General features: G+C 42.0%; 1 protein-coding gene across 2 annotated transcripts; it reads right to left on the bottom strand.

The window, feature by feature from the left end:
- Positions 1 to 6,220: 6,220 nt before the first annotated feature.
- On the bottom strand, positions 6,221 to 26,906 carry NINJ1 (ninjurin 1). 2 transcript variants are annotated; one of them, XM_080386280.1, is made up of 4 exons: positions 26,705 to 26,906; positions 17,197 to 17,431; positions 12,254 to 12,404; positions 6,221 to 9,177 (listed from the first exon to the last, which is right to left on the bottom strand). In XM_080386280.1, the coding sequence occupies exons 1-4, from the start codon at positions 26,774 to 26,776 to the stop codon at positions 9,156 to 9,158; spliced, it is 480 nt and encodes a 159-aa protein (XP_080242406.1). In that variant the 5' UTR covers positions 26,777 to 26,906; the 3' UTR covers positions 6,221 to 9,155. The 2 variants fall into 2 exon arrangements, with proteins under 2 accessions (XP_080242406.1, XP_080242407.1); XM_080386281.1 differs by having other exon boundaries at positions 12,243 to 12,404; positions 26,705 to 26,904.
- Between the last annotated feature and the right edge of the window lie 777 nt (positions 26,907 to 27,683).

The raw sequence follows: 27,683 nt of genomic DNA, 5'->3' as shown, positions 1-27,683 counted from the left end.
CGGCTCCAGACACCGCAGGGACAGCAGCGCTGCCTGGTCCTGTGGCTGGCTCCCTGCTGAGTGCCACTACCCTGCACCAACGGAAAGGGAGAGTTCTAAGATTATTTTTCCTCTGTCTGCTCTGAGCTAATTCATTTTAAAATCTCCTAGCAGAGGCTGAAAATAGGATGCCTGTGCCTCTTAAATATTCCTGCTCCGTAATGGTTGCAGACAGCTGGGTTACTCTTCTCATCTCTCTGTGGAGGACAAAAACCCACCCACCGAGGCTGAGGTTTCCAAATCTACGCAGAGCTAAGAAGCACGCTGGAAATCTTTGGAAGAGGTATGTTACCCTGCCCTCACGGCTGCCCAGGGAGAGTTCATCCCTCTCTCCCTCTCCCACCCCCCCACGTCCTGGGGTGACCTTTCCGCTTACCTGGGTCTTTCACTTTTGCTAGATCAGTCAAGGCGGCTGCCAAGCACAAACTGGATGCTGCGTATTCTCAGGGATGGAGAAGAGGTTAAAAAATCTGCACTCTCCATCCTACCATTTCTCTCTTGGGGCTTCTCTTTGCATGGAAGGACAACACATTTTTAAGACTCACAGTTGTCAAAACCGAAGGGTTGCTCCCGAGCGGAGCTGGTGCCTCCCATCCCTTTCAGCTGGCAGGAGGGCACAGAGCTGCCGGCCCCACTGCAGTGGGATGTGGTACCCCACGCCTCGGGCTGGCGCTCGGGACGCTGGCACAGGGGGAACAGTGGGTGGCACACGGGTGACTGGCGCTGTGCTGCAGTAACTGGCAATAGCTTTACTCGTGTGCTTTTTCCTGCACACCAGGAGAGGAAAATCCCAAAAACCCCAGAATTCAGCACTACTTTCAAAGGCAAAATGGAACCCCTTACACGCAGATGAACACTGACCCATCAGAGGCTGCGCTGGATGTTTCTAGATGTTTCTAGACATCTAGATGTTTCTAGACATCTAGATAGACTCCAAACGGGCACCTTCCTATGCTCTTGGTGGCTTTCGCTCTCTGCCTCACACCTGACATGAGCTGGCTGTGTCCTGGTGGATTGAAGGTCCTGCAGAGGGGACGTTCTTGTCCCATCTCTGTGAGCGTGGGGCTGGGCCTGCTTCTGAATCTCTCACCTAGAGGGCTGGTAAGGCAAGGACAGGAGCTTTTCCTCCCACCCTTACATCATACACCACTCCATGCCTGCTTTGCTTTAGTTTTATGCCATTTTATGGTTATGCGAGGTGCAGTTAGAGCATCCAGAGGCAAGAAGAGGGTCACCCTTCGCTCTGGGCGCTCAAATGGGCTTCTTGGAGCTGGCTCAGTCACCCTGGTTTATCACTGCTGCTTTTCGCTGCTCTGGAAGAACTCCATCCTGCCAAGAGGTAGGAAGGTAGTTTACAGCAAATAGGAAACAAATTCAAAGTCCAGGTATAACAGGTAAAATGATAGCAGAAAATAATAATAATTAATAATAATCATTTAGATAGCTATTTTCTATTAAAGAGTTGCAAAGGTGTCTTTCAGGGTATTCCCAGGCAGGGAGCACTGTGGGGTACAGGCGAAAGTTGTCTTGACTGGCATGGAATCATTAAGAAAACTAGTAGGAAGGAAATTCCTCATTCTGAGCTGGATGAAATTCAGCCCTGGATGAGTCTAGGCTGCCCCTGACTCTGGAAACACAGACAAGACAACTTGTTATCCCATCACCCTTTCTCTGCAAGTGAAGGGGACACAAACTGAACAAAATAGTAGCAGTGACATCAAGTTTCAAGATGTCGCAGTCTCTGATAAACGTGGTCCCTTCAAGATATCGTGATGAGGTCTACCAGCGTGGCGTGGGAGGTAGGGCTTTCAAACCTCGTTCTTTATCAGTATGGAGAAAAAGGAGCTTTTACAGAGTGTGAAGCAGAGTACTGACCCACACGGGCCCGGCGTGGCTTGCGCTGATGCTGCTCCATACAGCGCGCTGCATACAGTGTGGGTTTGTTAAGTCACGTTCCCAGAATCTGAATCTCCATGCATGATGGAAAAGCCTGGGGGGAAAGATAATAATTTCTTTCCTGAATGTTACTCTCCCTGGCATGCCTGATAATTTCTATTTTCTGACACAGAAAAAAATAATCCTATTTCAGGGTAAAGACACGTAGCTGTCTCCCTCCGTAGCTTCCACAAGTTCAACACAAATGTGGAATGTACGGCCTTCCCAACAGTTTATATTGGTTTTGTCCTTGATGCCATAAAACTGGCATAATGTTGGGTGGTGATGAAATCAATTCATTCTCAAATATTTTTGGCACCCATGAAAACGGTTAGCAATATTTCAGGAGTCTTGGCACGGTGCTTTGTACCCCTCCCAACTAATTAAAGCCTGTGCTGTAAAAAGGGGGTTTGGGGCTGCCTCTGAGCTGGAAGATCACAAAACAGAGGAGGAGGAGTGGCAAGCTTTGTGAAGGAAGCTGGAAGAAAAAGTAACCAGAGTTTTTTCCATCTCCATTTCTAAGTCAAACTTGCCTGATGAGCAGGTATTGGGAACTCTGTTCCCGGCTGGGAAGCTGTGGCACTCTCCGTGGGAAGGCAGCCAGGTTATTGAATAGTTCTTGCTATGAAATAATCCAGAGGAGGGAAAACTAACCATGAAAACAGATCTTCAATGAACTGGAGGGAAGGAGGAAAGCGAGTTCAAAATAATCCATTGCATCCAATAGCAGGGAAAGTATTTTTTTTTTTTGTCACCACCCTGTTAGGAGGTTGGATAATAATTGGTTAGATATTATTCTCAAAACAATTGTATTCTGTGTCTTCCACTATATATCACAATGTACCCTGCAAGGACTTGAGGGCAACGCTCCCAATGTCACAGCCAAGGCCCACCAGAACAGCGGAGCCGAGGCTGAGTGTGGGCATTTGATAGAGAGTAGAGTCCAACCAGTGTGAACACGTGAAATTCCTCCTTGCAGAAGAAGCCTTTAAACACCACATTGTTTCATGTCAGTCTTTTTGCTGTGTGTGTCTCTCCCATGGCCGGCATTTGCTCCCGGGCGCAGCGAAGGGCCATCTGCGCGGGGTGTTCCCATGAGCTCTGCCCCTGCTCCTGCCCCTCTGCCCTCCCGCTGCCGCCGCCTGTGCTCAGACGTCAGGGTGTGAATAAATGACGGTGGGGTTAAGGGTAACACCCTGGGTACAGCTTAACACATCACCCTGCAGCACTCGGGTCAGCCCAGCCCCTGATGAAAACTCTGCCCTAAGAGCCTGCTGTGGCCATGCGATTATTTCTCTCTTCCTCAAGTGTTTTGTCTCATATATTTTAATTTGTTTCCTGCTCTTGTCTTAGCTTTTGGCTCTCGCCCAGCCTCGCTGATCACCTGTGAACATTAAGGGGCTGCAGCGAGACCCCTGGGTGACAATAGGGTGAATGGGTCCTTCCCTTCAGGAGCCGAGACTGGCCTCTCCTGCTCCTTAGGTGTTTGCACAAGTACATAAAGCAGCAACTTCTCCTTTTTCCAGGGGAGAAAGACAGCCTGCTCTTCACACGGGGCTTTCCGAGATAAAGGTGGTGGCAATCTGCGACACAGCAAGCTTGCTTCTCGTGTGTGTGCTGCCAAGTGAGCAGCCAGCTGGAGCTTATTAGGAGTTTGCTTCCTTCTCAAGGCTCCAGACCATGGGGCCTCGTGCTGGAGTATACGAAAGCTTCTAAAATCAGAACGCAGTGCTGAAGTGTTATTTCACAAAGGACGTCATCATCTCATTTCCCATCGCTGTGGGAAGTTTCTTCCAAGATGCATACTGTGCGCTGGGGTAGTGCTCTGGGGCAAAATCCACCCCTGGAGATCCTGGTGGTGTGGGCTTCACAACGTGTGAATGTCACTTCAAGGTCATGTTGTGGTTTAACCCTGGCTGGTAGTTAAGTAACACCCAGAGGGATGGGGAGGAGAACTGGAATGTAGAACTTGAGCGTTGAGCTAAGAACAGTTTAGTAATTGAAATAGAGTAAAAATGAAAGAACAATAATAACGACGACGACAGTAACAGTTAGAATGAAAAGGGGGAGGGAAAGAATAAAGTCGAGAGGGAGAGGAGGAAGGAAACACGTGGTGCACAACTGCTCACCGCCACCACCGATGCCCAGCCTGTCCCCGAGCAGCGACCCCCGCCCTGGCCACCCCCAGGTACCGATGCCAGGCTGCTGTCCCATGGTATGGAATGGTATGGAATGCTGCTTGGGCTGGTTGGGGTCAGCTGGCCTGGCCGTGTCCCCTCCCAGTTCCTAGTGCCCCTCCAGCCTTTTCGCTAGCAAGGCCTGAGGAGCTGAGAAGTCTCATCAAAGCCAAAACACAGCACCACACTAGCTCCTCAGAAGATAATACCTCCATCCCAGCTGCAACCAGGACAGGTCATTAGATTTGTGTACATTTAAGTGATATTAGCCATGTTTATTTCTACTAGAAAAAATTTTTACAAATAGCTACCATCTGGTGATATCTGGGGCACCAGATGTTTCTGGACTTCCTCCAAAGGACATGTGGTGCCTACGCTGCTCTTCTGCAATAGCCTTTCCTGGATGTTGGTTGCACGGTGCTAACACGGAACGGGCTGTCTTCAGAAACCAACGGGACTGCTGCTGCTCTGCTAGAGCACTTCCCTAGAGACAGAGTAGCGAAAGTGCTGAGATTATTCAGAAACTCTTGGTTTATCATTTTTTAATTTCTTAATGGAAGTATAGGGTTTGTGGGACGGGCCATGCAAAGATGGGAGGCTCCACCTCTCGTATCTGGATATTTTGTTTACGTATATATACTGTAAATCATTTATTTGAAAGCAAAACACTGTCAATATGAAGCAACATGGCTTCTTGTATGCAAACAGCTAAGGAGAAGGAGAGTCTGCTTCTTTTCAGTCTCAATGCTTCTGTATGTCCTACACTGCCTCTAACTTTTTTTTTTTTTGGATGATTTTTCAAGGAGTGGTACGTTTAAATGCGCAGGTTATCAAAGATATGAGTTGTACATATGAAAATACATCATCACTGTTCTTCTAAGTGTTTCCACTGCCCTGCAGTAAGTAAATACACTTTCAGTAGAGCCTGTTCTCCTGTGGTTTCACAAAATTTTATTGTAGAAACAAGAACCAGCTTTTGACATTGTTTTTTGTTTGGTTTTTTTTTTTAAACCAAAATGGTGCATAAATTTGTACCACGTTGCATTTCCTCAATCAGATAGAACCTGTAATGGCAACGTCTTTGGTAAGCTAGAAAACAAGCAGAGCTTAGTGTTTGGGTTCTGTCACTCATTGCTTTCGTAAATATTTGAAGGATCAAGATTACCATGTTTCTTCTTCTAACTACAAAAGAGCATCCAAGCTTTTAGGGTAACGCTGTAGTAACAAGCCCATGCCCTGGACCAGGGGGGTGAGTGCAGCACACCAGCACCTCTGGTACAGGGCGGTGCACCCCAGTCAGCTAGTACCTACACCTGCAGGGCTGGCAGGGCTCGGTGCGACTTGCAGGAAGATACGGCAGAAAACAGGATAAAGCATTTGTTAGAATAAATTAAAATGAGTGACCAAACCCTTCCGAATGATAGTTGAGGAGAAAGCAGTAATCAGGATGGTGCTTTCTACTTTGGCCCATTTTATGTCATCATCAGCTGCAGAATAAGCTTCAAGCAGTGACCTGGTTTAGAAGACAAATACTTAAAAAGTCAGTTCCAGTAAATATAGTTGTTGTCATCGGCTTCAGTAAGTACAACTACTCTGAAAATTTCAACCCAGGCAGCCCTAGATGCTGAAGGGACTAATGAGAACGACCGGAGCGGCATGTGGAGTTCTTCCTCTGCTCAGCAGCTTATGAAACAGGAGTAAACGGATGACCTGGCATGAACTGTTTCCCAGGAAAGCCTGTAAAAATTCCTCTCACTTACATTATTGATGACCCCTTTTTAAGTGAAATGTTTGCCTACAACCAAGAACTCTGGAGAAGCACAGCAAACCAACAAACTATTTAAACTGATGCATTCATTTGCCGCCCCTAGGACATACTCACTAGGGTTTTAAATTAGCACCTGACTTGAACGAATAATAATCATGTGATTAAATTATTTATACTTGAAGCCAACTTACAGAGGCTTTTGTCTGCTAAAAAATACATGATTTCCGAAGGCTTCAAATGCTTAAAATACAGATTGCATGTCTGAGGATGTTTTGCAAATCTTACTTAATTACAATAAAGATTATAAACCAGTATCCTTTTTATTTAAAAAAAAGACATCCAGTTGCAAGTCAAATACTGCTGATGCCCAGTACAGTCTTGTAGTCAGATCCAGATCAGGTTTTCTTGTGTTTAGAACTGAAAGAAGAGACCAGGCTCTCTGAAGTTGCAGGTACCCCTGTGACGATGCTTCAGCCACACTTCCAGGAGCTCAGGAGCCGGCAGGATTCATGGTGGTATTTTGTTGTTGTTTGGAGCCAGGCTCTGGCAGACTTCACGTGAACAGACGCCTACCCCCTTAACACAGGTCTCCACACTCAGCTCTTGCACCCAACAATATGGTCAGGCTTGAAGTATTTTTTCTCCCCCTCCTGTATGTCCCAAAACCCGCGTTTTGCAAAGTCTGTTGGAATCCACAGTTGACAAGTGGTTGCCTGGTGAGCGCTGCCTACCCTGCTGCTCTGGATCCAGTTAGTTCCACAAGCCGCTGGGAGATGGGATACACAAGCCGTGGTAGTTTCCATTGGACAACAGCTTAGCAGTAAAGATGCTATAGGAACAGCTATTATATTTTTCAGGAGAAACCCACTGTAACAGCTTGTTTGCTCAAGTGACCTGAAAAATTATGGTCCAATACAGAGGAATAAAATGGGAAAAGACATGGTATATCTGTACTGCACCCCCCTCTGACTACTTTCAAGTGTTTCAGTGCAAGACAAGCATGATCATGCTCACCAGAGAGGCGGTAAGTAGCACAGGAATGGAAAGCTACATTCAAAATCGGGCCAAATCACCACCAAGTATAAAGATTACCATCTTTATGGTAACATCAGCAGAACCTGGGTGTTTGTTTGCATCTGCCTTTAGGGTGGTAAGGATAAGTCAAAAAGTGAGAGGATTAGCTAAGTGCCAGAAACATTTCTTCCTTTTTTTGTGTCTTGCTTAAAAAACTAGAAAGGTGCAAATCTGGCAATGAAAAATATCTAATATTAATACCCAAGTTAAAAGTAACTGTCTTTTGGACAGATCGTGTATTTAGGACAACACAAAGCAACTCTTTTAACACATCTAGCTTAGGTACAAATTTTCCTGTACAGAGGAGAGGCAGCCGCCTCCAGAGAGCCTCTCCACACCAAAGCAGATGCACAGACAGTCAAATATTCCAGTGAGTAAAAAGGTTACAAAGGTGGTACAATCAAGAATCTTCTCAAAATTACTGCCCAATGTTGAGCCACAGATAAATTTAATGCTGGGAAGGCCTCTGCCTATAGTCACCTATTTTCTCCAAAAGAAAGGTTTTTCAAGGTTTTCAGTACTTGCTATCTGGCCAGTCAATTCGCTACACTACAGCATCAAAACTGTGATAGCACAAGTATGATAGTCCTTCAACAATTTGCTGGTTTGTAGAAAATAAATAAGGAACGTTGTCCTGAGTATTTCATTTGGAACTTGTTCTGAGCTACGTTTAAATTAGTAAAACACGCACAATTAAAACCATCGCTTGCTAGGTACTGGTTAAATGTATGTTAAGTTGGAAATGAAGCAAAAAAAGACAAAAAATAAAAAAGAATGTCTATGCTCTTACTAATCACAGGAGCTTCTGATTCGTTTTCTGTTAGTTCTTACAGAACATGTAAATGAAGATAAGGTAAATCAATGGGCCTTGAGACATAACTAAAGAGATATGTGATCAATAAAAACTGTAAATGAGATGAGACACATGGAAGTCAAACTTCTATTAATATGTGCAAGGCAGCACTTACTGATTAAGAGTAAGGAAATTATCAGTACAAATCTGCATCCACAAGTAAACACAATCTAGAAAACTAGGATTTTTCTGATTGCAGGTGTGATACTTTGGAAATAAAATGACTGCAATGATTTTGTTGTCAAAATTTTTATAACCTACACCATTACTAGCAATAGCGTATTTAGAAAAAGTGTCAGTCCCTGAGCCAGCAGGTAAGAACCTAGAAGATATTTATATCTATATCTATATATTAAAAAATAAAAATTAAAAATTAGTTATGCTTTTAGCCATAAACTCCTAAGAATAACACAATTGCAGCAATCAATCTTTGGAAAAGAAGAGGGAAAAGTTATAGAGGATTAATTTCCTTCCATTTGCTACTTGAATTGCTGACAGCCGCTCTGTTCCAGTTTAGCAGCTAAAGCTCACCCTTTATCCTCTGGTTTCCCAGTTGGGCCTGGAAAAGGTAGCGCGTCTAGCAGGGTTTCCAGAAATATATCTAATGCCCAGAATACAGAGTATAGCAGTTAATAGTAAGAAACTACCAGCAGTTAGGTTCTTTGTGTATCTGCACAAAGAAGAGGTAATTTTAAGTGTGGTACAGGGCTGAAGACACAGGACAAATGAGTTACCTGTGAGCAAACCTGAGAAAAAAGATCACCCACTGTTTCTGTTGGTCTCATCTTTGCTTTAGCTAGAGTGGGAAAAAAAGAAAACGAGGCATAGCTATCTTTGCACACTGCAAAAGAAGACGGCTGCTGTGCTATGGAGTACTTTGGTTTAGTGCTAAGGGAGTGAAATAAAGGACAACATGACTATGCCTGAACCAAAGGCCTGTCATTTTGGACCACGGCAGAAATGATAAATGGGCACAAAAACAAAAGGCACGGAAAATAGGAAGTCCTGTGAAGTGCCACCAGTTCATACTACCTTGCTTGACGGGCTTATGCCACTTCTCTGAAAAACAGTTTCTACAGAAATTGAAATGCCAATATTCCAGAAAAACAATGTCCTTGAGTTAAAAATCAAGCTTTCCTTAGATGCCAAACAGTTTCAATATTAACACAGGGGAAAATTTTAGGTACATAAATGTGTTGGTTATTGGAAACTTGAGAAAGCTGCTCGGTACATCCAGCTTCTTCAGATTTCTGTCCACCCACTTTCCTGTCCCGTGTCCAGGTGTAACTGGCTCAAGTGCAAATGGCATCTAGAATGAATGCTTCAGGTCTCTGAAACACAAACCAAAGATATTGAGAGGTTAGTGATACAGGAATTATAGTAAATGACATTTGCCTTAAAGGGGGAATTAAGTTTTCTTTGGAAAAGTACACATAATAGTAAAGGTGAAACCAGAAAATGGTGGCTACTCCTCTCAGGGCTTTGAGGAGATTGTGGCAAGGGACTGAAAAAGACTTATTTTTCACATTACATTCAGATGACCAGGTGTTTCTAGCAAGGGCAATGCATAGAAATGAGCAAACAGCCAATTTAATGTTCCAAAGCAATGAAGAACTTCCAGTCTGAGGCAAGAAGACACAGGTCTCAGACACCACATTTGGCCAGTTTATTAGTAAACTGCATGTGCGAGAGCATGAAGGCAAGATCACCCAGCTGCTGTGTCTGTACAGATGTAAACTTGCTTTAAACACTCTTTGGTCTTGATTCTACCTTAGGCTACAAAACCCAGCTACTCTTTCTCCTTTATTGAGGCACTGCAAGTTTATTAAAACTATTTCAGCAGTAGATACCAGTCATATTTATGTATGTGAACAAGTACCCTGGCTGCGTGCACAGCTATATGCAATATATGATATACAGCTGTATGAGCTATCGACACCCACTAGGCAGAACCGTTTCAGGCTCTCATGACAGTCTCAGAGAAGTGACATGTGAACTGGTTTCTCATTTAAGATCTAACTTTCTAAACAGGGATTCCCTGATCCTAGCCATAATTAAGCCACAGACCCCTTTGGGTTGACAATTTATGGAGAACAGAAGGAACAGTAGAGGAGAAACACCAACACTAATGCTGGGAAGAGCCCCTTCTTGCCAGACGGTGCCAGCTAAGCTGTAAGACATTGCACAAAACCACTGAGGTTTCCATACAACTTCGCCACATATTGTGTGTGGAGGAAGCAGAAAGTAGACAAAGGCCATGAACAGGTGGGAGAAATTTGTGGGGGGGATGCACTTCACATGTTTAAAGAGCTAATGCCCCGTTGTGTTCAGGAACCAGCCTCGCATGTCAGTGCTGTCCAGAGCGGAATTGGGATTGTAACACACAAAACAGCTGGCCTGCAAAATCTGTTAACAGCTGCAGGGCTCTTCAAAGCACTTCACTATCGTGTTCTGCTGTAGAGAAACACAGCAGTCGTGTTTGGGAAACACTGCATAAGCGGCATCTCCTAAAAGCCAGCAAGAGATCAAAAAGGGAGCAGAGCTGGCACTGGTACCGAGGAGAATCAGTAAGGCGCCTCATTAGAGAACGTGGTACTAGTAGAGAAGTAACATGAAATGTGGGTGAGCTCAAACCATCCTGATAAGGCAGGGTGTGTCACACCTTCTGGATATTAGCTGATTTCTCAATATACCATTACATTAAGGCACTAACTGGCTTGGGATCAGATTGTCACCTTATCTTCCTCTCCTCTACTGAGCATACATCGGTGTGACAAGCAAAAACTGCTTATCCTCTTCAGTTTTTCTTTCACTGTATCAAAAAGATGCACGACTCAGTCTGGTATACCACCTTGTCCATTATTTTAATTTCCTATTTAATAATGCCTATTTCAAATTCTTGTCTCTGCCCCTGCTCCTGGCTATAGTACATGTTTTTTACTCTGAAGACAGCTAAAATTCCAGTAAACCAACATTCAGTTCTCTTAGCTTTGCCAGCACAATTCTGCGGTTATTGTTTCAGTATTGTTTGAATATCTGTTGCTGAGATGGACATTCTACCTATAATTTTGATAATATCTCAGATAATTATGTGCTCTTTGCTGCTAAAATTAAATAGTTATTAGTTTATTTGTAAAGCTGATGGCTAGAAAATACAATAAAACTATCTTGTTTCACTGGCAGAATTTCACAGGTTTTAGTTAAAGCTGACAATTCCACCCAAACCCCCAAATAAATTAATTTAATTCTTCATCTTCCTAGTAATTTGTTGCACTGATTTCCCTGCAAGCTGTTCAGAGTCTTGATACATTTTGGTCTGGTTTCCATTCTCATTACAGATTTCTGTTGTGCCATTCATCTTCAGATTAGGAGTTTAAAGGCCTTGTTATCTTCTTTTTTATGGAGAAACTTCACCTAGAAGTTAACTTAAACCAATAACGTGACACTGGCTGCCCGTGTGGTAGCCAGTGTACCATGGTTTCCCAGGAAAGTCAAGTAATACCTTCTTCAGCAGATCTTCTGAACATGATTTGAGATTTGAAAGACAAATAGCCAGAGCAATGTTGGCACACACAGACTTAGCAGTGCTATTTTAAAGGCAGATGATGGACTATAGCGCTTCTTGGGCTACAAGCCTACAATTTAGGTTTATCTCCTCCCAAATTGTTCATCGTAACTATGACGCTATGCAGATACACATTTTCATTCCCACAATTCCTATATTTATCCTTCTGTATAAGTAAATAAAAAACTGGAAAATGCAGGTAGAACAAACAATATTGTTCTAAATGACCGCACGTATCAAGTAGAGTGATGGTGCTCATCTTTGCGGGCTAAGTCTCCCACAAAGCAAGAGCCCTGCAGTTTGGGAGGCCAGAGAAGCCCCACAATCTGCATAGGAACTGAAGGGCTCCAGTGATGTGTGGGATTACATAATGGACTTAATAGCCCTAGTTACTGGGACAAGGATTAAGCCTTCAGTGTTCATAACAGACTAGATGAAGTACACCGCAAAACTTTCTTAAAAAAAGGAGAGGCATTCAGAGGAAGCAAAACAATATTATTTCCCTTCTTGGCTTAGTCAGCAGTGAGGAAAAGGAGTGGCTGAGCCAGAAGGACCTTGTTTACCCTCCCCATGTGTGATACACACAAGGAGCCCCTGACAAAGTAAGATGCTGACATCAACTTTTGAACTCTATGTTTACAAATACACTGTTGTAACTCAGCAGTTCCTAGTAGCTTCTGCTTTTGCAGTAGTCTGAAGTAAAATCATCTCTCTGCAAAGGCTAGAACTGTTTATCTAAGCTCATGGCTGTTTGAAAGCTATGCCCTGCTATGCACTACATTCTCGTATGCTGTGCCCTACTACCCTACGGTGCAGCGAGACCACACTCACCTGGTACTTACTGTCTTGATGCTGGCTCAGCAACTGGCTTCTGCACTCCAAAGGCAGTGATAAAAATATTCACAACTACTATAATGAATACTAGTCCAGTTGCAAGGTTGTTGAGGAAATCCAGCTTTCCATGTTTTGCCGGGTTGTTAAGGTCATATTTTACTTCAAAGATAAATGGAAAAAAAAATTTAAATTACATGTATATTTCAAAATCCAGAATAAAACTTCACTACTCATATAGTTCAAGAATTTCTCTTACATGGAGCTATTTGCATCAGTCATACTTAAAAGGGAAGTAAGATTCTGCAGTGTCAGTAAAAGCGCTAAGGAGATCTTAAACCACAAAGAGCCTATTAGCTTCCAGTAATTAGCATCTAATCTCTGTGGGTGCAGATGATAAGTAATGGATACACAAACGTTACCAGAAACCTTCTGAGTTCTTGATCTTTTGAAAACAGTTTTGTTGCAGACTTTAAGCATTTAAAAAAATATTTCAGTCTTGAACACACGAAGCTTGAAGCCCTGACAGGATGGAATGCAGTTAAATTTCTACAGTTAAAAGGCTACAGGTTCTTTGCAGACAGCCACATCGCTTCACCAGCGCTGGATATTTTTTGTACTGGTGCCTTTCCTTTCCCAGCTGTACTCCCTGTTTTTGCAGGGATTCTGGTTTTAGAAAGCAAGGGCATTATATCTGCTAAACAGAGGAAGACTTCAAAGCAGTGTAGCTGCAGCCCTTCTTACAGAGAGCATCAGCTATGTAAGCATTTTCTTTTGTTTCTTGCAGTTGTTCCTTGGTTGAACTACTAATGGGAGTGAGGGAGGAACACACAAGGGAGATAGTAGTAATTTAGTTTAAGCTTTGATTCCAGGCCTTGTGAAAACATATACATCAGTTACAATGGACTGACAATAGACTTGATGATAGACTGAAGCGGGTGCTTACATAGGACAGTAAGAAGTCTGCGGCACTTGTCTGGCATCATGCAGAAACCCAAGATTTTCCTTTGTTTGTTCTCCTGCAACAAGAGCTCTGCAACTCGGTCTGAGTGCTAAATTTCTTTGATGCTGGTGGGATGAGTGCTTATGACTTCTGGAGCGTGTTTTGAGAATGGTTTTTGTCTGTTAAGACTCCTAGTTCTTAAATGCATAGATCACTGGAGCTTGTGTCTGCATGTACAGGACATGTGGGAGAAAGTTTTTACCTGACAAGTTTATATAGCAACATAAACAAACAACTTGGAGGTTCTTCTGATAGGCACATACATCGATGTGTAGTTTAAGACTCTACTACATGAGATAAACTTTGTTGTTTGCTTTTAACATAATGACCCTGTCAACACTGCAGAACTTGACCACAGAACCAAGACTCGCTTGCTTGCTGAAGCAGTTAAGCAGAAGTGGTGGCAAACACTCTTGTGATGCTGAAGTATTAAAAGCCAGGTTCACTTGGTGTCCCTAATCAGGAAGACTAACGCTGTTTTGATTTCAAGGAATTCTGGGCCCCTGCTTGAGTTCTGCTTGCTAAAGCAGCGCAGTGAAACATCACAGGCCAGTCAAAGCACTGAAGAACAGTGTGGGGGAACTATCTGAGAAGCATAAGCTACTGCACACCTGTGTAGGCGTGAAATAATTTAAGCTCAGCAGCACTTAACCCTGAAAATGAGTATATACATGTCTGTAAAGCATCTGGAGCTACACAGCTGTTTGCATACCAGCAGTACCTGGAAGGACTCTAGTACTGTCATGTGAATGAAGAAAAATAAACAAAATGGAATAATTAATCCTTAAGTATGGAAGAAAAGCATTTCAGACACTTGGTTTAAAACAGAAAAGGCAATAATGGCCTAATGTGTCTTGTGAGTTAAAAAAAAATATGCTTAGAGGACGACTGACACTTTCAGAGTTGTCCCTTTGTCCAAATAAGGTCAGAGAAGCCAAGTATTGCTTGTCAGTTCAGGCGGTGCTCTAAATTTTGAAGTAGAATTGCAGTAATCCTATCTTTGTGATTATAGTACTTAAGATGAGGGTGTTTGTGAAAATGCTCTTAAGAACAGTTACTCTTTAAGTATTTTATTATAGTGGGATTAGATTACTATGATTTCATGCCACTTAAACTATTTCAAGACATTCTTTGCTTTTTTTCCAAAAAGTTAAGATGATCAAATCACTTTCAAGGATAAGTTTGCTGAACATTTTTCCAAATGCTTTTGTGAAAGGCTCTTTTGAAGGAGAAAGAGCTTTTAATCCATAGTAGAGAACTGGGAGAACTGGTAGCTCCTGGGAATAAAACTCTTATCTCAGGGAAAGAAACTGGATGGTTGCATTTCTGTTTGGACTTGTGAAAGCTTGTAAGAAGCAGAATTTTGTGGGTGCACAGAAAGGCAAACTGTTCCTGCAGGCCAAAACTAGCAAACACACATCATAAAAACCAACTTCTCGCTGTGATGACAGTGTCTTTGTACGTTCATACCCCATTTCCTGTCTTCAAAACTCTTGACCTCAGCACGACAGGACAGCATTGCCTCCCTGTAAGCCGAGGCTTTGTCACCCTCGGCACGCCAAACCTACAGCCACTGCTGACTGCCCAGCACAGGCCGAACCGCTGATGAATCTCACTGTTTGCTAAGCGGTCTGTGACCTCTGCCTCAGCCAGCTTTGGGCTTCTGGGTACTCTCTTTACTCTCAATGGGACAAAGATAAAAATTAGAGATGGAAACCACTTTGGCAACACCGGGCAGAACCAAGCATTAAAAAGCAATGTCTCAGCATATCTGAGAAATTATTGCCCAACAGAAATCAGGAAACTTCTTTACAGCCTCACAGCCTGTTTAACTAAAACAACCACCAGGGAGATGCCTTCAACCAAGCAACATATCAGTGTTTTGCTGATTTTCTCATAACTCTTTTTCTCACTTTCCCTAGTATTATCAGGTTGATTTTTTCCATTTCCTTTCTGGAATCTCCTCCAAGCCAGGACCTGGATTTTGCTCTTGTACCAACTCTACCAAATGCAGAGACAGCTGTATTCTTTTGTAAGGAAGAAAAAAGCTACGTCAGCTGCTTAGTAATATTACAAGCCTTATGTATCCTGGATTCCTAGGGACTTCCTCCTTGAAGAGAAAGTTGTTTTTTTGATTGTGCTACAAAATAGAACACTGAAAGACTAACAGAGATTACAAAGGTAGTACCTATAATTTAGTAAATGCCGTGTGCAAATTCTGGCTACCACCCTCAAGGCTTTACATTTACAGTAGACTTAAGATCTGTCATATAGTAACATTAAAGGGAAAGATCTGAAAAATGTTACAAGAATAAACGATCCGATATCACTAGCAAAAGAAGTGATCCATAGCTGGTTCCTACCAGTGAAGGTGTTTACTGCAGTGAGTAACGGGGTTCAACTGGTGTTGAAACCTAAACATTTCATTGATTTCCACAGGTATCTTTGATAGACTCTCCAAAGTTACAGTCTAGGGTTTTGGGTGCTGCTAATGAATGTCACATGCTTTCAGCAACACTGTGAAGTGCCCCTGGATTCTTTTTGCATTTTGCCTTGCAAAAGCATGGGGGGAAATATCACAGTAGGTTAAGATAGCAAAGAGAAGTATTGAAGACTTCTTTAAGGTCAAAATAGAAAACTCGGATTTCCAGAAGTGTGTTGTGGAGTTTTAGTTGGGCTTTTCTGGATAATTCACGCTCACTTAGTGATGACATAGTTTTAGAAATGAGCCTGGTTCTACAGCTACTTAGATTAATATTATGCTTTACAGAATAAGGCAGGGTGTATAGGACATACATATGCTACTAATTGAGCATTACTAACTTAAAATACCTAATTTTTAGTGATAAGTACCGATTTGTGCCTCACAGCATCATACCCTCTAATACTGAACAGTGGAACCTCTATTTTTGAGAACAACAAAGATGCTGCATTGAATTTCTAGGAATCTGAAGGTCAAACAAATAAGACGGAAAGGGGAGAGCAGGGAAGGCACAGAGCAGGGAACTACTCCTACAGCTGTCTCATTACATGTGTCCAAAGCAGGTACTAACACAACTCCTATTTGAATTCATTCTCTTGAAATGATTTCTAGCATATGTTAAAGGTATTGCATCACATTTCTTCCGTAGAAGGTAGAAAACGTTTCCCTAGTGATAAGCAGAATTCATGATAGTCTGTCTGAAGTCCCAGGATGCTACTCAGACTGTGTTTTCATATTATATGCAATTTCAAATTTTTTGACTGAAGTCATATTATGTGGATAATAGATATCGTGAAAGCTTGCTCCAAGTAGCTTATTTTTCTTTTTAACTTTAATTTCAGCTCAACACAGGTTTAAAAATTAACAATAACAAGACCATTTCTACCATTCCCCATTTAGAGATTTAGGATGCTTTGAATTAATTTTTCTACATTTAAAACTAAGGGGTTTTTTTTTTTTTCATTATTCAAACCTTTGATTACAGATACACCAACAAACTGAAGACAATACACTACACCAACATGAAGATGAACATTTCAACTTCCACTTCTGGTTTTTTTTTATGGTCACAGTATTTTCTTATAAATATAATACATTTCGGTCATAAGATTAAGTAACAGGTCTTGCCAGAAACAGTATTATGAAACTGGGCAGGCTGCATGATCCTAGCTAGTCTATTAATGTTTCTTTTACAGTATTTCATAATGTTCCTTCCTCCTCAGACCTTCTGAAAAGAAGAATATTCATACTCTGGGAAAATGCATACGAGGAAGTGGATCAAAATTGAAGATGCCACATAAAGCTGCCCTTGCTCCTTTTGTTACAATATTTCTCTGGTCTTAGGAGAAAACTTCAAGACTTACAAACATAATAGCTTTTTAAAAATAAATGGGGACCCTATATACCATCTTAGAGGTTGCACCCTGTAAGAAAAATACATGTCAATGGTTCTCACTGTTGCTACATACCAAGGAATATCAGGAGCACTCCCACCATAACTTGCAGTGTGAGCGACAGGCTGATAAGAACAATAAGTGGGATGTAGAAGGAAAAAGAAGGTCCTTGCTCCATCACGGCCTTCAGCTGGGATGCATTGGCCATCAGCAGGGCAATGTCCAACATGCTTTCTGCAGCGCTCTTCTTATTTGCATAGTGGTTTATATTCATGGGTCCATTCCTCTGAAACCACTGTGATGTTCTTTGCTAAAATTGGGAAAGAGAAAGAAGAGTATTCACATCTCTTTTAATTGGTGTAGTGAGCAAGAGATCACTTGGCCCATCAACTGATTTCTGTGATCATAATGAGTAACAGCAGTACTGAGACTATCCGTGCATCTTTTTCACAGTTACCACTGTCCTCCATCTGACAAGAGAGCAGCAAATACTGTCTGCGCTGCATTTTGGCAGATACACTTTTTCCAACTTGTAGGATCAGTCTACACAGTCAGTATGCTTCTACCCTGGGAAAAGGAAAAATTGAAAAAGCTGAAAAGTTGCACAGAGAAAAGTTGGAGGGAAAAAACACTGTAAAACTATCAAGCAAACAACAGACTGTTGTAACTAATTTACTCTTAAAGCTATACTTAAAAATACAAATATTTATTAAATTCACCCTCTACCATGTCACATCTATGTAGTTGCTTAATTACTCATGAGCCTTATTTTGAGGATTTATGTGGAAGTTGGCAAGTGTATGAGCTTTGCTTGACTTCTTTTCCTGCTGCTTCTTACTCTGCCATGCCACTGTCCAGGTCCATCCATCCAGAGTGAACTGTTTTTCCACTTAAGTATCATATGATCTGAGGTTGTCAAGTACTGCTCAATTAAAAGGGAAACTTTTTTTCCCGTTTTCACATCAGGAGGTGTTGGTTGGTTTTTTTTAATTCCCCTGCAAACAAACAGAAAAATTAAAAACATCTGCAGGGCAAACTAAAGCTAGTTAACCTGGCGGGATGAATAAAATGGGAATTTCCTGAAGATAACTCATGTGACCCGACTTGAAATTTGACAGCTTGTCTCTCAGAGGTGCCTATTTCTCTACTGATTACATGCAGTTTAGGGTATCTAGGTTAGACTGACATCTAACTCCACGAAGAAAGAGTAGATATCCCTTTTTTTGGCAGTCTCTGAACAGTTAGGAACTTCATTCTCACTGCTCTTACTTCTAGACTTTATTTTCAAAAATAATAGACAAATATATCAAGAGAAGCTTATTCTGACATCTTTAAACTTCTTAGAGACTATTTTACCACACAAATGTGTTTCTGCTTGCCAGAAAATACTGTGAAAAACAGTCTTGCCTTGAAGGTTAGTTCAAATGCAGAAAACGCCCTCTCATTTCTCTCTTCAGCAGCACTAATAACTATCAGATTTCCAACTCCAAAGCAGGTTTGCCCTATCCAGACCTAAGAGTGCCCTTTTAAATAGGACAGATATTGATGCATACAGCAAACACATTGCCAGTTTTTCCAGGGCATTCAAACACCAAACTTGACCTATTTTCACCAGACATGTTGTAATCAACCACGGCCTAAATATTTTACTGAGTGAAAAATGTCATGGGGCAGCAGCAGACTTTTTTTTCTGTGAAGAGAAGGCAGCCATGTAATTGTAGCTTCACACAGACAGCTTCTTTACTGACACCAAGCTCCTGAGAAGAAAATGGCTCTAAGGTAGATACTGACTTCAGTCAGGAAGAAATGGACACTCATTTGGTTTTGTCTGTATCCTACTATCTAAAAATGCAATTTGACTGGGGAACCTGTCCCACATTTGTCACCTCTTCTCTCCCCGAGGAGAGCCTCCCCTTCCCACTCCCCTGCCCCATTAAACCACTACAGCATTTGGATGCTTCAGAAAAAATACTGTAATTCTAGTTTACCATCCACCAGAAACACTGAACCAGGTGTGGATGTTCATTTCCTTATGGAAAGCAGCATGGAATATGTGCTGGCAGTACTAAGCAGAAAAATCCAGACTAATGTTTTTCACCATTTATTGTACAGTAAAAAGCCAAACACACACATTTAGCTCTTGGCTACCTAATGCTAGCAGTATAAGAGGGGATGGGGAACTACGTGTGTAATAGAAGGATTCAATTTCTGGGCATGAATTTAAAAGCAACTCCTCGCAGTAGACTGTAGAAATAATACAGTCTACTTTGTCACAAGCTCATAACAAAGGAAGTTTTTTCCTACTAGGAAACTCCTCCCTGTGAAAACCACAAAAAATTCTTTGAAATATCTACTGGGTCTATGAAGCTGCAAGTATGTAACACAGGCAAAAACTACATGGGTAGCTGTGACTCCGTTCTTAATCCTTACAGAAGGGGACTGCAGTGAAAACACGATGCCTGGTGACTGGTTTCTTTGTTTTCACTTGATGTAGGAATGTGATCATGTTTGACATGGGTTTATTTTTTTTTTTTTTAACTATACAAAAAGAGTAAATAATCTGGGCTACATCTTCCTTTCAGTTACATCTGTGACTACGTGATATAAGACAGTTTCTACATAAACAACAGAACACAATGTTTTCTTTTTCCTGCGGAAACGTACTTTCAGGAGCTTGCTGTTTGCTGATCTTCTGTATAGGCAAGTTGCAGGTGGAAATAGCAGGCGATGGCGTTTGAACCGCAGTGGAAGCAAAGCGTTTTGAGTCACTTAACTCCAATAAATGGAGAAGTATTTTCAAAGTAGGGTGCTGCTAAGGCAAAACTTTTTATTCTTGGAATGAAAACTCAGCTGTTTACTATGTTTAGATTCTAAAAAATGGCATTTTACTCTGTTAAGAGGCTTTCAGCCACCGCTTCTGAAAGCGGACCAGCTCAGAACTGGAACTTGGCATACGGAGAACTGAGATGTCTGTTCTACTGTACAGAGCTTCTTCTCAGCCTGTGATCTTGCCTTCTGCTAAGAAAAAGGATCTGTAATCATGAAAGCCCCAGAAACAATAATTTCCCATCTCCTGATTAAGAAATGGAACCTCCTGACTCATGCTGGAAAACCATTAAAAAAAAGCCAATTAGCCTTGCCTTCTGGAAGAAAGTTGAAGGCAACTGCCAAAAGTATTTGAAACAAACAGTCAGTACCATGGCGGCAATTTTTCAGATCAGACTACAAGTTACACAGCAGTATGTAGACAGGCAGTGAAAGAAAAGCTGTTGCCTTAACCTCAGGATGAGTCATGTACAACAGAAATTATATGGGAACTTTTTTATGTGGCTTTATGATTTGAGGGAGATTGCAAGCATGTAGCAACACATGCAGCCTGCAGCACCAAGCACTTACTGTGCTGTTACCCACCCGCAGGGCTGCAGAGAGGGAAAATTCGGAGATTTTCTAGGATGCCTGTAAAGTAAGGCTTTTCCTGCAGGTGTCACTTGGCAAGGGAAGGGTATGTATTCCACATGACCTGCTTCAGTCTCAATGTAATCAAAACACCTCATTACACACTTTCAATATTCAAATTACCTGGTATAGGCAAGCTGATCCCTTCAGTTGGTGTCACCAAATGAGTCTGAGGAAAAACAGCATCTGCGTTCACACGTGTGTGCTTAAGAGCCAGGTGTAGCTAGAACTTCTGTGTCTTCCTTCCCCTGTCATTGAACAGCCTGCCCTCAGGTCTCCTATTGCCTGCAAAGCATCAACGTCTGAGCAGAACAACCCACCGTGCTAGTCTACACACGGTTATAAAAAAAGAGAGGAGTGAAAAGCCTCCCCATCTTGCTCCATCTGTGACTGGAAGAATCCCTCGTGGAAGAGCTTATTTTCACATTCACACAACGCTGTCCCCACAGACAGTACCACTCCACGTCTCTACACAGCAGCAGGGTCTGTCTGCTTGCCCAGAGCACTGCAGCTTGCCAAGATAAAGCTAAGATGCTGCATGAGAAGCTGGCACTTTTTTGCTTTTCCAAGACCAAACCTTCCCACCAGGACTGAATGGTATTGGATACAGTGTCTTACTGTGTTGGTACAGGCTTTGCTGCTGCTTCGCTTCACTCATTTCAACAGTACACTCAGAGGAACTGAGTCCCTTCGAAATACAGAAAAGATTTATTCATTACATCATAAAAAAACAAATAAAAGTGGCACTGAGGCAAATGTCCTTATATGCCGAGTTCCATGGATCACCTTGTGATTCAACAGGAAGGAAACAGCACTGAAAATGGAAACATTTGAAAACAAATAATAAAGTATCTTTGCTAAATACAATAACTTGTTATACTAAGGATTTCTGCCTCTATTACAGCATTAAATCGCTACTTGTGAAAAATCTTATGCATTTGTTTGTTTAATAGAGTATTTATCACAGTAGTGACTGCTGAAGTAGCCAAATTAATGTGCTGGAGGTCTGACAAAAAAAAATAAATAAGGAAAGCCCAGAAGTAAATCTTTTTTTTCTCTTGTCCAACTTGACCCGAATTTCCCAAAAGGTACTGGTTACTCTGTCTGGAGAAGACTGATGGAGTTTTTGACATGCCAGCCATATGTAATCCACAGAGAAAAAAAAAAAAAAGTGAAACCACCTATTTTGCATTTGTATTTAGAACTTAGTTATGTTTGTTTCTGTCACTCTGCCCTATGAATGCAGGAGGAAAGAAATCATATGGATTTTGAGTGCAAGTTCTCAGGATTCATTCTTTCTTTTGGTATGTTCCTAGGTACTTTACTCAATTTCTTAAACATCTCCCCCCATATATATGTTCCCCTGAAGAGACTGTTTTAATAAAACCTAAAAAAAAAAAACCAAACTTAAAAAAAACCCGCCAAAACAAAAGCCCCACAAAAAATGTAAAAGGCAAATATTGCCTGAACCACTAGGACCTTGAAATTTCCAAGTTAAAGAGTCAGATCTGTTATGAACACTGAATTCACTGTTCTCGTAATGAGGTTAACAGATACTTGCAGTAGTACAAGACTGGTTACTGTTTTCTTCCTAAAACCCACTAGACAACCAGTATTTTGCAGCTAGCAAGGTGAACTTCTAATGTCTAATATGAATATTTAGAACCAGTAACTTCAAAATATAAGCCAGAAGTACAGCCTGGGTCACTTTAGTTTTGATTTGCAATTTGTAATTGCAGCTACTTAATATCAGCTGGGACCCAGAGCTTGATGTGTTTTTGCACATCAGGCCCAGAGTCTCATATCTGGGTTCTGGGAACTTACAAATACATATTTTACTATTGGCACAGTATTACCACAAAGTACTTTCATGGTATTCTAATTTTAAATCATCATGCAGTACAATGTCTTTATTAAATACAGGAGACCCACAATTTTGTATGGGATAATTGGGAAAATAATGCTGATTAGTATTTCCATATTCCAAACTGTGCTTCTGATTAATAACAGAAGGTTCTTCATCTTCAATTACATTTACTCTGAAATACACACACTCATCATAGTCTTTGGCTTGCTCTAATCTACATACAGTTTTCTTTCTATTTTAGGTTAGTGATTACTGCAATTTTATGGCAGCTTTTAGACACTTAACAGCAAAACAACTCTGATTCAAAACAAGATCCAAAGAGTTTGTTGGCCAATATGAGCTCTGAGTTTGTAATGTTATGGAGCAAGCTTCCTTAAATTCTGTTGCTTAGGGGCCGCCCTAATTTTAAAATAATGGAAGCTTGCTATGTAATAATGAGGCTGTGTAAACAGAAGGTTTAGTTATACTGATCTTACAGTGGACTGTTCTTTACTGTGGTTTGCAATAGTCTTTCTAATCAAAACTGTTAAAAAAGATGCTAAAAAGCCCTTTTGTTTAAAAAAAATATTTTTTTAATTTTTTGAAGTATTCACCTTTAAGAAAAATACTGCATGCCAAACTATTCCAGGTCTTTTATTGGTAATTTTATATTAAGGGAAAATTTCAGTTATTTCAGAAAAAGAGAAGGATCAGATATAAAAGGAATAATACAGGACTAAAACGGAACATAATTTCAGAACTTATTTTTTTCTAAGATCAACCCTACAGTTACAGAATTGAACTACTAACTTTAAACAATTATTTAATTATCCTTGCAGATGTGGAATTTCTGTCCATGTGTCCATCACCTACATACTGAAAATGGGCCATATGTGGCCACTCTGAAATTGGACTTCCCCTTTGTCACAGAAATCTTGCAGATCTAAAAATATAGGGAAAAGATTCTAAAAAGAAAAGAAATATTCTTCCAACAAAAATATTTTAAGCTATGTCAGTTATGTAATAGATGATTAGATCTTTTTTCCACCTCCTCAGAAGGCATTATTTCTTCTCCCCCAATAAAACATCAGATCACTTGTTCAGCTTAGCACTGACTCAGAAAAATCCCTACATCTAGACTGAATCATCAGTTATATTTCCTGTAGGAATTTCAGGGGGTGGTGAGGGGTTGGAGGGGGGGATTCTGTCTACCCAAGTACCAATCTAGGGTAACACTAACTAGCTTTTGAAACTCCCGCAATCACATCTTGAGACAGTGTGGTTACAGGCAATTAAAAAAAAAAAGAAAAAAAAAAAAAAAGATTAAAGCTCAGCCTGTGTTCTTATTTCCTAGACAGCATCAATTTTCAAGCATCTTTAAAAGCTTATACTTAAGAAGAGTAATTTCCTATACAGATAGACAGAAAATACAAGTATAATGACATTAGGAAAAAAAAAAATAACCACACTGATTCCTGAGTGCTAAAAAGTTCGTATGAAAAAAAGGAACAAGTACAGTCACGTTAGCGCAGGGCAGAGCACTGTTCTCCTAAAGTTATACTGGTTCCAAGACAAAGTTAAAATATTTTTACTCATTAAATGACTTAAAAATAATCAGCACACCTGGCAAATAACTTTGTGAAACTAAGTAATAACTTAAAACTTGTTTGTACAGCTATTTAGATAGAAGCTTTCTCCTGTATGTTTTTGGTGGTGGGTTGGTTTTTTTTTTCTGTCTTGCATTACTACTGCTGATTCCAGTGATTTGGTATTTTTCACAACTGGACTGTGGGCTGCCTATTTTGTGTTGTTAAAGGACTGTTCGTTTATTCTAGCTACTTAAAAAACAAGCGAACAAAAACTTACCACCAATAATTTCAATATTTGAAGTATATAAAATACTCCAAATTCAATATAAGTAATGCTTATATATAATATACATTATATAAAGTAAAATAATTTCAAGTTCCTACAGGTTTGAAGTTTGTTACTTGCAGTATGGTGCCAAGAAACCGCCACGTCCCAAAATTACATATGAATTAATATACAATATTGAATACATTTTTAGTAATAACATGACTATAATAGAGGCCAACTGTTCCAGAGCTGTTCTTTTCTACTATCCAATCCTTTTTTATAGTTCTTAACTCTTCCAACTAGTATTTCCTGTTACCTTGAAACATCTAGACTGTTTCCATATGGATCATCAACAAGGAAAGCAAAAAGAAGAAGATGGAAAAACAGTTACTATCTGTATTTGTATGAACAGATCCCTTGCAGACATGGCCAGACACTTTTGCCAAGTGTAATTATTCACATTAGTTACTGACGTGTGACATGCCAACCCAGTATTAGAGGCAAGGAATTTCTTGCTTCTAAAAGCTTGACAGCTGCTAAAAAAACTATCCAAATTAATGATGGACTTAAAATAAACCACATTAAAACGCTGTGTGACCACTCACTCAGAATTACAGTGGGCTCAACTAGCCTTTTTTTAATTCATGTGCTTTGAATGCTTCGAAGGGAAGACTACTATACCTGCATTTCATGTCAGCTCTTCTGTACGAGAGGGCAGCAGTTTATAGCTGAAGATGTGCAAGAGAATCTATTTTGAGGAGAGGATAGATGCTAGGATAAGGTGGTAAGCAAAGGAGGGTGGTCCAAGTTGCAATGCCTGTGAGCGTTCCTAAAAGCCACTTACGCCCTTTTGATTCCAACAGCAAAGACTTAAGCACCTGCAGATTTGTGGCCTCTCCATGTCTAGCTGGCTGCTGAGTTGGGCCATTCCTTTGTTTGTGTGAATTGGGAACTTGGTCAGATTTTTTTAAGGAATCGCCTATTCAGATTGGTTTTTAGGAAATCTGTCCCCATCTGTTTCACCTTGCATATACTTTTTGTGTGTGTGAGAATTTTTTTTTAAAGTGTCTGTAAAGGTCTCTGAAGTGCTACTATATACATAAAATGCAATATAATATTTTATCTTGCTGCTTATTTTTTAAATGGCACTCACATAGAACTTGCAGTTTCTATGGAGAAGATTAACGAAATGATGACTGCTTGCAGCTTTAGATGAAGTAAAACAGGAAAGTTGCAGAAAAATTCTTGGACCAGACAAAATTAAAAAAGATAAATCCCCATGACTAGTACTTCTGATGCAATCACAAGTGTATTAATAAAACAAGAAAATTGCCAAGAAGTCAGTGGCTTAAAAGAAACCCCTTCAGGCCACCAGTTTGACCTAATTGTCCCAGCCTTCGTTCTCTTTAGGTACTTTCCACAATTTCCTAACACCAGATATTTTTTCTTGGTATGATATTCATGACTACAAGTGTTTGACAAGGAGGAAGGACTGATCTCCTACGCAACCAGTCCAGTCTCCCTGTAACCAGAAAGTTTTACCAGTGATGTAGAAGGTGGTTCTGTATGACTGTTTCTATGTGGCAAAAGTTTTAGACTGGCATAAGAGCTGCTTTTTGGAGTTCAGATCTTTACAAAAGAACATCAAAGAAGCTTTTCAGATAAGTGGCATGCCTGGAAACCATCTTTTATGTGTAAGCAGAATCTGGGATGGTATGCTTCTAAGTGAAGACCTGTGGTCATGTTTTGACTACATGGAGCGGTAAAAAGCTGGATATTTCTCTTCTTGGTTTTATTTGGATTACTGTATGGAAAAAAAAAAAAAAAGCCACCAAAATATCATACAGGCCCAACCCTTTAAATAAATCCTCCTAGGTTTGTACTCACTTATCCCCGTGCAGGTATCCCTGAGTCACTTTTCCATCCCCTTCCAAGCCACCTGGGTGGAAAAGCCCTGTCGGGCCGGCGCTGCCCCGGGCGGGGGTTCGGGGGACCCTCCAGCTGCGCGGGGAAGCGAAGGGCTCACCATGCCCCGGCCAGCCAAGGGCTCCCCTCGGGCCCCGCGGGCACTCGCCCATCTCTGGAGCGGGACCGGGCGGGATGCCGCGGCCGCGCCCTGCCAAGTGCTGGATTCATGGCGGGCGCGTAGGGAACAAGCAATCCCGGAGAAGGTGCGGGCGGCGGAGCGGCGCGACCCGCACACCGCGCCTCTCCGCGGCAGCCCCGCCCGGCGCCGCGGAGCGCTCCACGGGGACCCTGGGCCGCCCCCCGGCCCCTCGACGCGGCTGCGGTACCCGCCGCTTCCCCGGCCCGCTTCCCGCCGGCCCCGCCACCGACCCCGGAGCCCCGGCGGACGGGCCCGCTCCCGCTCCCGCCCCCCGCCGGCGGGAACCGGCCCCGGCCTGGCCCCGCCCCGGCCCCTACCCGCTCGGCAACCGGCGGCTCCGCGCCCTCCGCCTGCCCGTTGAGCTCGTAGGTCTCGCTGCCGGAGTCCATCGCGCCGCAGCAGAGGCCACCGCCGGCTCGCAGCAGCCCGGCTGTCCGCGGGGAGCCCCTTTCTGCCGGCCCGGCGGGGCGGCCCCGGACCGCGGCCGCCGTCCCCTCAGCCACGGGCCCGTCCCCTCAGCCACGGACCCGCCCCTCCCCAAGGGCCCGCCCCCTCCCCAAGAGCCCGCCCCCCCCCCCCCCGCCCGCGCCGCCGCTCCGGCCTCTCCGCTGCGCGTTGCCGCACGCGTGTCGCTGTGCTCGGGGGTGCGGAGCTGCTCATCCATCAGCTTTCGTCTCATAAAAACCCCTTGACACAGTGCACGCTGCAAGCTACTGTCTTCACAAATGGCACAGATAAATAAACATTTATTTAATTAGACCTCATAGGAAATCCTCATCTGCCTTGATTCCTAGTGGCCTCTCTGGAGTAGAGGACTAGAAAACACTGAATCAGACTGAGAAATTAAGTTTTCTTAATACAGTCCATACAAAATGAAAGAAACGTGTTACAAGAGCAAAGATGTGTTTGTGTCTTTTGTCCTTATGCCGAGGAGAGGATGCAGTTGGAGGGGAATGACGTTTTGTACAACTGTTTCTATGCGGCAAGAGTTTTCAACTGGAATAAGAGCTGCTCTTTAGAGTTTAGATCTTTACAAAACAACATGAAAGAAGCTCTTTTACCGATCTGGCTTTTCAAATAAGTGGCATGCCTGGAAACCATCCTTCGTGTGCAAGCAGAACCTGGGATGAAATGCTTCCCAGTGAAGACCTGTGGTCATGTTTTGACTACATGGAGTGGTAAAAAGCTGGATATTTCTCTTCTTGGTTTTATTTGGATTACTGTATGGAAAAAAAAGAACCAACCCAACAAAATACATGCAGGCCCAACCCTTTAAATAAATCCTCCTAGGTTTTG

Source organism: Falco punctatus (assembly GCF_963210335.1).
Source record: "Falco punctatus genome assembly, chromosome: 4".
Lineage (NCBI taxonomy): Eukaryota > Metazoa > Chordata > Aves > Falconiformes > Falconidae > Falco > Falco punctatus.
This window is presented reverse-complemented; position numbering and strand designations above follow the sequence as displayed.

Excerpts from the sequence above, each read along its gene's own strand:
- NINJ1 (XM_080386280.1), bottom strand. The coding sequence starts at position 26,776 with ATGGACTCCGGCAGCGAGACCTACGAGCTCAACGGGCAGGCGGAGGGC. Across the intron at positions 17,432-26,704 it reads AGCCGCCGGTTGCCGAGCGG|CAAAGAACATCACAGTGGTT; the intron begins GTAGGGGCCGGG and ends TCCCAATTTTAG. Across the intron at positions 9,178-12,253 it reads GCTGAGCCAGCATCAAGACA|AGACCTGAAGCATTCATTCT; the intron begins GTAAGTACCAGG and ends TTTGTGTTTCAG.